Genomic DNA, 13,475 nt, shown 5'->3' on the forward strand with positions numbered 1-13,475 from the left:
CAATTGATGACAATGTCGTTACGCGAATGAGCGGAACATATTTACACATCGCATTTTTTATTTTGGTCGCGCATGCGCAGCACTTATGCGCTCAGTGCACCCCTAATTATAATCATTTAGCAGTTTCAAATATACAATTTGCAGATGTTAATGACTATAATTAAGAATAATAACGTAATAATGAGCCTAGCACGCAACACGATATAATCGGAAACCATTTGTTTTGTCTTTCTAAGTTTTGAATGTAATAAAATGTATTTTTCTCAAAGGATGTTTAGTCTTTGATGTAAATTTCTGTGTATGAAAACCACAACTAGCTATAAACGAAAAAAAAAATGTTTATGTAATTGTACCGTCACATGTATTGGTGACAGGTCTTCACGGTTTATATTGACTCACTACATGTTAACCTTTATAGTCACCTTAATAGAGCAAACAGATTATGAAAACAGTCAGACAGATGAAGACTCACCCAAGCTTTTAGAAATCACGCTTTTATTTTCCGACATTAAACCGGAAGACAGACTCGCACGAGCGCATCCAAAATGGCGACTCCCATGCATCGACTGATCGCTCGGAGACAAGCGTGAGTTATTTTACACATCACACGACTTTGAGTCGAGTATTAAATTGCATTTGTAACGTATTCCCTGTGTTAATCATTTCTGTGGTCGTCTGTTTGAGTGTGTGTTGTTTCAAGTCGTTTGGTTATACTCTCAAGGCTCACAGACGCGGATCTGTTGTGTTTATCGTCTCGCGCTCGCGGCTTCTCGTTGTTCCCGCAGGGAGGCAAACAAACAACACGTTCGCTGTCAGAAGTGTCTGGAACACGGACACTGGTCCTACGAGTGCACTGGGAAGAGAAAGTATCTGTATAGACCTTCCAGGACAGCCGAGTTAAAAAAGAAACTCAAAGACAAGGAGAACAATCCCTCGGATGATCTGGGGTAAGAAACGAGACAAAACACAAAACGTTCACACACTTGAGAAGTAACCACTGATCTTTTATTTTATTTTTTTTCAAAATTCTTTGATGAATAGAAAGTTAAAAAGAACAGCATTTATTTAAAATAGAAATATTTGCTTACATTATACGCTACAGTTTAAAAGTTTGGGGTCAGTATTTTTTCTCTCTCTTTTTTTTTGAAAGAAATGTAAACTTTTATTCAGCAAGGATGTGTCAAATTGATAAGAAGTGATGGCAAAGATTTATATTTTGAAGAAATGCTGTTCTTCTGTCACAGCCTGTAATTCAATGTGAGACTTCATCATCTTACAAGTGGTTGTCAAAAGCAAAAAAAATGCTACGAAATGCATCGTATTTTGTGAGAAAGTGTGACATGCTTGAGCAAAACATACATTTTTTTTGGAATCAGCATCCTAAAATTAGTGTTGGATGTGATTCTGCAGATATGATGCAGGGCGGTGTTATCAGTCACATTTAAACTCTACTTTCTTGACACTTTTTAGAGCTGGAATAATACCACGCGGTGAGAAAAAAACGAAGAAAAAAAGGTAAGTCGTTGTCTTTTTTGGACTATCAAAATATGTACATATAAAATTATAAACGTTATAATTAATGCATGATTGATGCACTTTTACAAAGTGATATTTCAGAATGTTATATCTATAAAATTACCTTGAGGGAACCAATAAACTAATGTTTCTCGTGCATGCTAGATCTGGTGTGAATTGAATTTAAGTGCACTTGTAGGGGTTTTAAAAATGTTTATAGTATATTAGTTATTTCTGTCCAAAACAATTAATGCGTTAGATTCATTGATCATATTCCATTCATCTTTGTTTATTTGGATGTTGTTGAGTACTATGTTTCAGAAGTATAATTATGTATGTAGTACATCTGAATTAAAGAAACGTTCAGCAGTGTAATATTAATTTGAGCTAATGTTTTGTGTATTGATTGTTTTTTTTTCATTGTTGTCTATTGTTACAATTGATTAATTATATAATAACATGTTATTCAATCAGTATGTTTATTAATAATTAACAGCACCTTTCCATCGCACCACTGACCTGCAAAACACTTATGTATCAGAGATATGTTTCCACACATGAAAGAAGTGAAAAAAAAATGTCAGTTTTCAAATCTGTGCCGCATGAGGAACGTTAAACACAGATTTGGGCCACTGTGGTATAAAGTAGCACTTATGGCATCTGCTGTTTTCTTTTAGGTCCTCCTCCAGTTCCAGCAGCGGCAGTAGTCATTCGGTTGCTATTAGAGCGAATCTTGTCTTAGACAGCAGCGACTCCTCGAGCTCCTCTTCCTCGTCTGAAGACAGCAGCAGTGACAGTGATGACAGCTCCAGCCCTTCCTCCTCCTCCTCGTCTTCCTCCAGTTCTGACTCCGATTCCGATTCCTCGAGCAGTTCTGATCAGGGACCTCCGAAGAAGAGAAAAAAGAAGAAATGAGGGTCCAGTTCATCTGATTCAAATCCAGAACTTGTGTCTTATACGTTGACAGTGCTGACTGTCACTTTGGTATTGGATATGTGAGAGTAGGGTGGGGAGTCATATATGTAAAGAAACTGAGATATATATATATTTGACTTTGGTGTTTGTTATTTTGGTGTTGGGTGTGTGGTAGTATATTTATAGTATTTTTGTTGTATATGTGAAAATCAAACACTTAAGATTTGCTTATTTACAGCTTTGTTTTCTGTCCCTGGCAGAGTGTAGTGGTGTCAGAAACATGATTTATTCATTCATACCAACATCAGTTGATTTATTTCACATCTTTTTGACCATTTTTTATTTTTTATTTTTTTTAAGAAATGACCGTGAAGTAGGAATTGTGGCATATGTAGACGCTGAGGCGTATTAACATGGTCTCCATTTTAAGATGGTCTTATTAAAATAAACTGATTTCTTACACAAAGAAATGCACCTGTTGTGGGATATGATGCAAATGTGAAATTAGCAATATCAAATAATCTGTTGAAAATGTAGCGTCTCATAAAAAATTTAAAAAAAGTATAATTTGCAGCCATATGTTTTTACACATACCTAAATATAAAAACAACAACGGATGATCAGAATATTCTGAACTCATATCACTTCAGACTTAATAGTTAGATATAGCCTAATGAAAATACATTCGCAATCATTTAGTCTGCCGCACAAATATAATGTCAAAATAATTATATTTATTAAAACTAGAGCTCTCAAATATGTTAACCGCAGTTTTTGTTTACATGACATATGTGTGTACTGTGTATATTTTAGGTATATATAAATACACAGGTATGTATACTTAAGATATGCATGTAATATATATGTATACATATATATATGTGTGTGTGTGTAAATATTTCTAATCAGACAGGTATTTTGGATGCGAATAATCGCGATTAATCGATTTGACAGCACTAATGAAAATACTAAGAATATAAATCATATTTATAGTCCAGCGATTTAGTTATTGCGACAAAATGAACGTGGAGGGAATTAATATTTGAGAAATCACAAAATAGCAATAGATTATTATTTAAATTGATTTAAAAAATCTGATTATTATAAAAACGTTCAATTGTTGAGTAGCAACGAGTTTAAAAGTAAACTCTGCCTAACGGTTTTTTTGTTTTTGTTTTTGTTTTTAAACGTAATAGAAACCGAAATTCTGAGGTGTCTGAGAAGGGCCACGAATGCTGTCTAGGTAGTCTGCACACTAGATTTGAGACGCAGCCCCTCTGTAGGACGCGCGCGTCACGTGATCAGGTTAGTTTACGAAGCCGAACTCAGCCACAGCCAGATGCGCGATGATCTCCTCAAAATGATCGTGATGTGCTGGAAACCTCAGTCCGACACAACCATGACGAGCAGACGACCCTCGGCGGTATGGCTCACTTAAACAAGCTGTGTGTTTTAGAGCATTTGTGTGTTTCTTGTCGGTGGCTGACACATTTATCGGGACGCGACAGCAGATCAGTGTGGAAGCGGACAGAGACAAAGGGAAGGGCTTTCACAGCTAGAATGCTTCAGGCCTAAAAGAAGCCAAGAGGTAAGTGGGACATAAATCGGACGATTACATAAGTGAGAAGACCCACGCTCACGCACATACAGTAACATTTAATGCCTTATTCACAAGATCAATTGTAGCAAGCTGTTATAGAAGCAGAGCTAGCGTTGTTCCTCTTTCTACATGCGAGCTGTCTCCAATGCTCAACACTCGCTCACATGCCATCGACTCGACAAAGCATTCTTAGAAACATCTTTTTTTTTTAAAATCAATTTTCGCTAGGAATTAATCGTGATTGCAAACGTATCATTAGACGATTCCCGTACACCTATCGTTCTCGGACGCAACGTTACTCTTTCATGCCATTTTTGGCATGTTTATTACTAGAAATGAGCTTTTACGTCATTTAAGCTGATTCAACCTCGTTTCCATTCAGTCAGCGGAGGTTTACCTTCTACACGTCGTTAAATGCTAACGAGATGGTCACGTAAACACGCCTCATAGACTAGTTCAGTAGCTCTACTGGTTTATTAGTATTATTATATTCAGTGCGCCCCGCACTGTATCTTGTTACATTTTCTGACTGTGACGTCAGCGCTTGAACGGCGTCACGGCGTTACAATGTTTCACTCTCCGCGGAAGTCGCTTGGCGTCACTAACTTGACAAAATGTAAACATGCTCGGACGAGCGGCTGTAGTTCGACGAACAGACTTTAAATTTAACCTCAATTCGGTTCGGACTAGGTGCTGGTGTGAATACTTCGCGTTTGGTTGTATTGAATCGTTTAATGAGGGATTAACTGAGAGCAAAATAAAACGAGTTGTTTAGGTGAGGTACATCTGAGAGTTATTCAGCAGTGTTTGACGGATTGATAGTTGTTAGTGTTTTTTTTTTTTCTTTGCATATGATATACCATCTTTATGTACTTTTTAGGGCAAATCTCCAATGTTTGGAGGCCATTTTAAAGTCAGCAGCTAGAGCAGGAGCAAAGCTGTGTTTGGAGTTGCATTCTACTGTGCCATTCTTACTATTACTCTCTGTGGTATAGAGTAGATGTGCTCTGTGTAGTATGCAACTTTTCTTTATACAACGAGTACTCTGATCTCCTGCTGTATGCGAGGTGTGTTCCAGTTTCCCTGCTGCCCTGCAAAGTGGACCTCGTAGGGTGTTTGCTTAGTGGTTAGGGAGTGTGTATTCATCAGCTTGCTTTTAAAATAAAAATAAATACATTTTCATGTTGATAGTGGCTACTAGGCCGTTGTTTGCGAGTATACAATGCACAGTGAGTTATAACAGTAAAGAAGACCTGTTATGTGACTGAAGTGAACTGAACAGAATGCACTGTGCTGGCTACTGTATCCCACAATGCAATGGTTCAGCCTCACCTTTAATACACAGTAGTGTTCTGGAAGTAAAAATCCTGTTTATTATTTTTTCCATACTGGAACTGATTTTTAACATTAACTTGGAAAGCTTTAAATCCAGAACGACTGTGAGCTATGAAGTTGTTAATCAGTGGAATATGCGTTTTGTCTGCATAATTTCAAATAATCATGTTTAACAGTAGATTTCCTGGTGGAAGACTAGCCATGATTCTGTTTCACTGTTGGAAACTGTTGTGCTGCTTCATATTTTTTGGGACCTGTGATACTTTTTTCAGGTTTCTTTGATGAATAATAAGTGAAAAAATAACAGCATTTATTTAAAATAGAAATCTTTTCCAACAATGCAAGTCTTCACTATAACTTTTAATCAATTTAACACATCCTTGCTGAATATAAATGGGAATTTCAATAAAAAAGAAAAAAAATTACAGACCACAAACTTTTAAATGGTAATGTAGATTGTTGCAAAATATTTATTTAAAAAATATAAATATTTATAAATGTGTAAAAGATTTTATTCATCAAAGAATCCTGAAAAAATTATTAAAGGGTTAAAAATATATATGTAGCAGGCTATCAGCACAACTGTTTCCAGCTTTGGTAATAAATCAGCATGATTTCTGAAGGACTGTGTGACACTGAAGACTGGAGGAATGATGCTGAAAATTCAATTTGACTCACAGAAATTAATCACATTTTAAAGTCTATTAAAATAAAAATGTATTATATATTTTAGAAAATGTATTATAAGATATATTTTAGATTTATATTTTATGTTGTATGTATTTTAAGATATGTTTTAGAAAATGCATTTTAAATTGCAATAATTTTACACAATAGTATTTTTTTCTGTATTTTTGATAAAATAAATGCAGCTTTAATGAGCAGAAGAGACTTCTTTAATAAACATTTAAAAATCTTACTGATCCCAAACTTTTGAACGGCAGTGTGTGTGTGTGTGTGTGTTTTGCAATAAACTTGCAATTTAAATTTTTTTTCTATAATCAACATCTATAAAATAAGAGTTATACATCATCTGTGGTTCTTAATTTGATTGCCATTCGCAATGCTTCATGGGATTGTAGTTCTTTCCCTCATTAAAGCCATTAAGTACACAGTCTTGAACCTTTTACTTTTTTGTCAGATTTTTCAAATACTACTTTTATTTATTTATTTATTTATTTTTAATGGGTGCGATTCTCCTGGTTTATGGCTTTTAACTCTTTAACAAAGTTTTTTTTTTTTTATCCATATGGGAAAAATAAATGGGGAAAAAATACTTTGGAACCAGTGCTGCTAAAAAACAGACACTGTTACACTGGATTTTTAATGATTCACTATTTTACCAGACTGTCAAATGTTAGCACATTTATACACAAACTTTGGTTAAAAATGGAAAAAATCTGCTGGATTCTACTTTCAGAAATAATACAGTTTCAAAACGAACTTTTAGTTTAAAGTCTGTACTGTGCAGTATGCCGTCCTAACATTAGCTGGTGTGTGGCATATATTCACAGCTAACTCGTGCAGTCCTGCAGGCTCCCGGCACAGATGTGAATCTGGATCTGGGACAGACCTTGTGCTGCTTATGTAACCAAATTAAACAAGCACACATTGACACTGACTCCTGCCCGTACGCTATCATCAGAAGACGTGCGCACAGAAGAGACCACGATGTTCATTGATAAGCCAGTGCCAAAAGGTGTATTGTTGAGCTCAACACGACCCGTGTATGAAAGCCGTTATGGCTCTTGACTCTCTGCAGGGCTTCCTGTTTCAGTTGTGGTTCGTGGCCTGACCATTTCCTCTGTCTGTGTTTGACTAGAAAGAATGTGGTTGACGCTTTGCGATGTTTTGTCATTGTCAGTTTGTACAAGTTTCTACAGCATGTAGGTCATGCTACAAGTTCTTTTATTTTTGAGAACAGCTTTTGTTGTCGTTGTTTGCAGCTTGTGCAGGGCTGTAAAGTCCCAGTCTGTAAAAGGAGTACAAGCCTCTTTTCCAAGATAGAATTAACAATTCTTTCTGCTGTGCCTGAGGCCTGCGAGTTTCCTGTGCATATAATATGGAAAGTTTTCCAGATGATTGCGTTACAGTGATAGGGATCATTATACCTGAAAACAGACTGTTATGAACTCATAGCAAAGGTCTCTTTTGTTCTTTACTCATAAAAATAATTGATTCTGTAATCCTGTTACAGTGTGTATAGTCAATAAAGATGTTGATTAAAACACGAATGAATGAACACTTTAACAGTACACAAGTCTGTGCACACTGGGAATCGTATTTTCCCAAATAAAGGCCAGGTAATGTTAATTTCACGTACAGTACGCAGTGAATATGACATGAATATGACACGGCAGCAAACTGGATTTGACAAAGTTTTCAATATGTGTGGCATTGAATGTTTATTAGATATTCAAAGACTCATCAAAATGCGTATTTGCTGAATTTTGATACGATTTGGCAAAAAGTACTTCTCTTTAAATTATTAGACCGAACTGTTAAAGACTGTAAACTAATGAAGACAGAGCAAAGGAAACATCTATATCGAGACGTTAGTGTCTCTCTTTTTGTTATAACTTATTATATTTAATTACTCAACATACCTTTTTAATCCTGACATTACTCTGCATTTCTTGAGGTAGCCTAATTAACTCCTTGTTGTACAGATGCAGTACACGTGGGGCACGTATGTAATCGTGACCGCAAAGGTTAGGTTAGGGTCAGTTCCACCCCAGCAGTCAGAAATTACATCTAGTGAAGATTTATGAGCCTTCGCTACACAAACGCTTAATTTCAAAAGGGTGTTGATTTATTCTGAGAAGGATTTGTCAAGCTGAATCAAACCATTAATGTAAATGAATCATCGTTGTTTAGTTCTATTAAACTGGTGTTGTGCTGGTTTTTGCGAGTGAGGACAGAACAACACAGTTGAAGGGTTTGAAAGGTTGGTTTTCTCTCTCATCAAATTCATACTGGAAAATTGGCTTTGTATGTATCATTATTTGTCATTTTGACCAACATATTGCCCAGATTTGTTATGTCATGTTATGGTTTACTATCAAAATCGGATTGAGTTTGTTCTGGAAATGGTCGTTCACAAAATCACCCCCCTTTTGCCCCAGATTTTCCCAGTTTTTCCCAATCTACAGCATACCTCAGAAACACGTACTGTAAGGCAATCAGTGCATGCACCAGGCTTTGGGTTGGTAGCTTGTGTGCGTGACTCTGGCTCACGCCCTGAGTACACAATCCTGAGAGATATCGTCACAAATAAAGTCAAGAAATCCCTGGCCGTCTGTTCACTTTACACCAATTCACAAATACAGTGTAGACTGGAATAAATATGGAAGGGCCAGTACCTTCGGAAAATGGTGTTAATTTTTTACAGTCGAGTACAAAGGGCTTTTTTAAAGAAGTTAATATTGCACATATGCAAGCGTGTTTGTGTGTGTGTGTGTGTGTGTGTGTGTGTGTGTGTTTACTGTCAGGTTATTGCAGTTCAAATCGCATTGCCTTAAGGTCAGCCTTAAAATGTATTATTATCTAGAGAAAGAACATTAATGTCCAATAAGAGCTGGCATAAGAGCTATATTGTCTCTCTATACTTTATAAACTTTATAAATTAATATAAGCACAGAATTCTTTCAAGCATGATGATAATTTACATAAAATTGGGGCATAATATTTCCCAGTGCTAAGGGAATATTGTTTTACAACAAACTAAAATGTTCTTTAACTTCTCAGATATATATTTGCATTTTAACAAATTAAACTTAAAAAAAAAAAAAAAAAAAAAACATAATTTGGTTATACCCTTAACTTTATTTGCATGTTGCATAACCATGCATGTCCTGATTTAAAAGCTTAAGGATCTCGTTTACCTCACAGGAGGAGATGTTGGAGGCCTGGCGGGTTTTGATTTACTTTATTAAAGCAGTTATGGATCTTGTGCTTTGCTCAGATTGACAAGCAAAAATGGTCCATCTACCTCGTTCAGTGTTGTAGCAGTGTGTGATGTCTTTTTCCACCCCAGCAGCGTTCTGTTGGTCAGCTTGGATTAGTAATGAGCAGTTGCATAGGAAAGTCTTTCACCCTCATGTGAAGTTACCGATCACATGGATGCCTATTAAAATGACTGGATTCCGCTTCTGAAGATTTACCGAACAGCCATAAATGTGCACTTCAAGTTGTAAAGTAATGAATTGGATATAAGAAATATCTACCATATTCTTCAAGTAAGCCTATGGGGAGACTTCCAGTTCATTAGCCGCTGTAGGGAAATAACGAGAAGAATAAGAAAGCACAGTAAAACTGTTTGCACTACAAACCAGTGTGTTCATAATTAACATAGATTAAAATAATATTGTAAGACACACCAATTTGCAATATCAAGGAGCAAAACAAGCTGTTTTGTACAGCTAAAAATAGCTGGAAGCGAATGATAGTTGTTTTGTGAAGCTAAAAATTTCTTGATGTTAATGGTGAAATAAGGAGCATACAATATTCACTATGGTGCTGCCAGCGATATAAAATTAAGAAACCACGTGAATATAACCATCAGACTAGTGTTAACTTGTGTCTTAACACAATGACAAAAAAGACAATCATATACAATTGAGGAATGGTCAAACGTCTTTAAAAAAACAAAAAAAACTAATTAAAGTTGTGAGCGTTGTGAGCTTTCGACTAACTTGGTTTAGTGAAGTGTATCTCTTTTTGTTCACATAATTTTTCCCCCAGCACTTTCGACTAACTTGGTTTAGTGAAGTGTATCTCTTTTTGTTCACATAATTTTTCCCCCAGCACAAATTTTTCCCCCCTAGCATTATACCAAGTCACTATGTAAAATTAAATGGTTAAAACCTTTTATCTAATCAGTGTGTGACGACATGATGTTGGTGCCATTTTAAAAATAAAATGTTTTGCATTAAAATAAGTTTGCAGAAGGTTAAATACCATTACCAGTAGCCTATATGTTCATGTTTTGTTTTTTTTACTTTACTTGCATTAAACATTTTAATCTATTAAATACTTTTTCATTTTAGAGTTATATTTGTTATTCAGAATATATAAAATTTTTATATTTTTAATTACATTTATAGATATATTAGATATAATACATATACAGAATATATACAAATAATACAATAATCATGTGTTATAGTGACTTCAGTCACATTTTAGTTTTGGGACCAATTCTCACTATTTTACAACACATTTTGCCTCAATAAACTCTTAATATGCTGCTTATTAATAGTAAGTAAGGTAGTTGTTAGTTTAGGATTAAGGGATCTAAAATATGATCATGCAGAATAAGACATTAATATGTGCTTTATAATTATCAATAAACGGGCCAATATGCAAGCAACATGCATGGTTATAATTAACTAGTTAATAGCAAGAATTGGTTCCTAAACTAGAACTAGAAGATGTAGGATTTTGATGAGATGAAATGGATCAAAATGCAAGTTATTTTTATAACACCTGTGGCCGGTTGCTATCTCTGCGACTAAAACGTTAATCTGGTAAGACTGGTGTAATGCGTAAAGTAAGACTGATTAAGACTTGGCTGACTGCTAGTTGGTGGAACTAAAGACACAGTCTTAACATAGTGGCTATGTTTATGCAGCTGGACTCAGAATGCTTAGACACAATTGTTTTTGGTGATTCCCCTATTGCATCTAATTGCCTCATCACCACCTGGGCTTACTAATGTTTTTGACGAGCTTTCCCCCTGGACTTGGAGAAAAAATTGCATCTGGCCCTTTAAGGAAACTGACGCTGATGGTGTTGGCTCAGACCCAAGTGGGGAAGGGCATGTGTTTACTGAGAGACAGCATTTGATTGGCTGCTGCGACTCTTAATGTCACAGAGGGGAGTGGCTGAGTGGCATAAAAAAACATGTCCTTATAAGGGCGCTGGTGGACTGCACCATCCTCCACGGCACTCGGAGGGGTGTTCGCTCTCAATGAAAAGATTTATGTAGGCAGTGTGTATGTAATACTGATAAAATGTAGAAGGATGAGTTGTTAGTGTACACTGTGAAACCAAGGAATTTTATTTTATTTTTATTTATTTTTTTGGAGGGGCATGTTATCTGCTTTTTTCATTTTGTTGTTTTGTTTTTGTTGTATGGTTTTTTGTTTTGTTTTTGGTTTTGGTGTATTTCTTCTTGGCTGTAGTTGTAGCTGTGTCTCCTCTGTCCAGCGCAGTGGTTTGTTCCACAGACAGACTCCTCTCTCTGAGTCAGGTTTATCTCAACTCCCAGGAAATACAGCAGCGACGACTGAAGTGTGAAAGCCGCCGATCAAGAAACCGCAGACGCTACTTAACGAGAGGGAGCCGTAGCTGAGAAGAAGCATCAAGTCGTCTGGGATTTTCTCTCTAAATCCTCTTCCAATGGTTGATTGGTTGAGGCCATGGCCTCTCAGTCAGGGTAAGCACCAGCCATGTTCTCACTGAGTAACTCCTGTAGTAGTCACCGCAAAGTTTTAGGCCTTCTCGCAACAATTTCCATACTGTTCACTCTTAATTAGTTTTATTTCACAGACTTTAAAGCCTAACTCAATCTTGTCTTTTAAATTGGTCTTTAAATGAGCAGTGCACTGTATTAGCTTTGCCAAAGAATATTCTAGACAGGCCGGACAGATCATAATCTGGATTATAATGCTGTCTGAAGCACCTTTGAATATGTAGATATCAAAATGACTTGGGTGAACATGCACAAAAAATGCTTGTCAGGAATAAAGTATGTGTAGAAATTAAATCAGGGTGAAAAGTGTAAGACGTCTGTACCTACACACTCATTTAATTCTCTGAACAGATCAAAACGCAAAAGTAATTCTTGCCCACTTTCTAGAAATCGAATCATTCCAGTCAAATGAGAAACTTCCCAGCAATACATGCTGACTGTCGTACGATCACCGACCCGCTGGAATAAACACCCTGGCCTCAGTTTTACATTTGCATCATAGGATTTAAAGCCCTGCGGACGGCAGGAGAGCCTCACGAACAGAACCAAACACACTCGGATGTGGATTTAACCAGGTTCTGCCATTTCTTATGAGATTCGGTCAACCAAAAATTGAAAGTTAATTTTTAGTATAGTATCAACCCTCTATGCACACCTTGGCAATAGAATTGCTATTGGCTAGTACACCTTCTTCATTTATTTAAAATAGAAATAATTTGTTACAATATACACTAAAGTTTAGGGTCAGTAATGTTTTTATTTCTTTTGCTGTTCTTGCTTTTCTTTTTCACATTTTTTTTTTCATTAAAAAATTCATAAAGTATCACAGTTTCCAAAAATATATTAAGCAGCACAACTGTTTCCAACAATAATAATAAATCATCATATTAGAATGATTTCTGAAGATCATGTGACTCTGAAGACTGGAGTAATGATCACAGCAATAAATTGTTTTTAAAATATTGTGAAATTATTATAAATTGTTTTTTTCTGTATTTTTTTTTATCAAATAAATGTAGCCTTGATGAACAAACATTAGACTTAAAAAAAAAGAAATTATTATAAATTGTTTTTTTCTGTATTTTTTTTTATAAATATATATATATATAGATATTATATATATAAAATACATACATACATACATACATACATACATACATCATACATACATACATACACACACACACACAAAACACACACACACACACACACACACACACACACACACACACACACACACACACACACACACAAATTAGCTTATCTTCATAAAATGGAACAGCTTTTTACTAAGATACATTCATATGTGATATGATCTGCAAGAAGGACTACACTTGATGAAATGTGAAAATATATATATTTTTTAATATTTGTCATATTAACTGAACTTAGTCTGGTGGTGGTGCTTGACACATTGTTGGTCATTCAGTGTTTTAGTAAAACAAAAATAACAATGATTTGGATAAGTTAATACTGTTTTTACTACTAATAACAGCATAAAACATGCCAAGGTCTGACTTCAGTCAAAGTGATTGGTGTTTTGTGGATTAGCTCCGCCCACTACTGAAGGAACCTTCTTCTGCTTGTTCTTAACTCAAACACTGACTAGTGAAATCTAACAATGTGTTAGTCAGT

At 35.6% G+C, this 13,475-nt stretch overlaps 2 protein-coding genes across 7 annotated transcripts in view; both read left to right on the forward strand.

Moving 5' to 3' along the window:
- Positions 1–356: 356 nt before the first annotated feature.
- Positions 357–2,560, forward strand: LOC109061355 (zinc finger CCHC domain-containing protein 10-like). The gene is made up of 4 exons (XM_042711248.1): positions 357–586; positions 786–947; positions 1,471–1,515; positions 2,193–2,560. The coding sequence occupies exons 1-4, from the start codon at positions 546–548 to the stop codon at positions 2,428–2,430; spliced, it is 486 nt and encodes a 161-aa protein (XP_042567182.1). The 5' UTR covers positions 357–545; the 3' UTR covers positions 2,431–2,560.
- Positions 2,561–3,676: 1,116 nt separating this feature from the next.
- Positions 3,677–13,475, forward strand: part of aff4 (AF4/FMR2 family, member 4) — a 35,502-nt gene continuing 25,703 nt past the window's right edge. The window contains exons 1-3 of one of the 6 annotated variants that reach the window (XM_042711250.1): positions 3,677–3,853; positions 3,942–4,018; positions 11,637–11,804. In XM_042711250.1, coding sequence (XP_042567184.1) covers positions 11,788–11,804 — 17 coding nt within the window. In that variant the 5' untranslated portion in view covers positions 3,677–3,853; positions 3,942–4,018; positions 11,637–11,787. Of the gene's footprint in view, positions 4,019–11,636; positions 11,805–13,475 lie in introns of all 6 variants that reach the window. The other 5 variants (XM_042711249.1, XM_042711252.1, XM_042711254.1 and 2 more) reach the window with 5 other exon arrangements.

Source organism: Cyprinus carpio, chromosome A21 (genome assembly GCF_018340385.1).
Source record: "Cyprinus carpio isolate SPL01 chromosome A21, ASM1834038v1, whole genome shotgun sequence".
NCBI classification, from domain to species: domain Eukaryota; kingdom Metazoa; phylum Chordata; class Actinopteri; order Cypriniformes; family Cyprinidae; genus Cyprinus; species Cyprinus carpio.

Excerpts from the sequence above, each read along its gene's own strand:
- LOC109061355 (XM_042711248.1), top strand. The coding sequence starts at position 546 with ATGGCGACTCCCATGCATCGACTGATCGCTCGGAGACAAGC. Across the intron at positions 587-785 it reads CTGATCGCTCGGAGACAAGC|GGAGGCAAACAAACAACACG; the intron begins GTGAGTTATTTT and ends TTGTTCCCGCAG. Across the intron at positions 1,516-2,192 it reads AAAAAAACGAAGAAAAAAAG|GTCCTCCTCCAGTTCCAGCA; the intron begins GTAAGTCGTTGT and ends GTTTTCTTTTAG.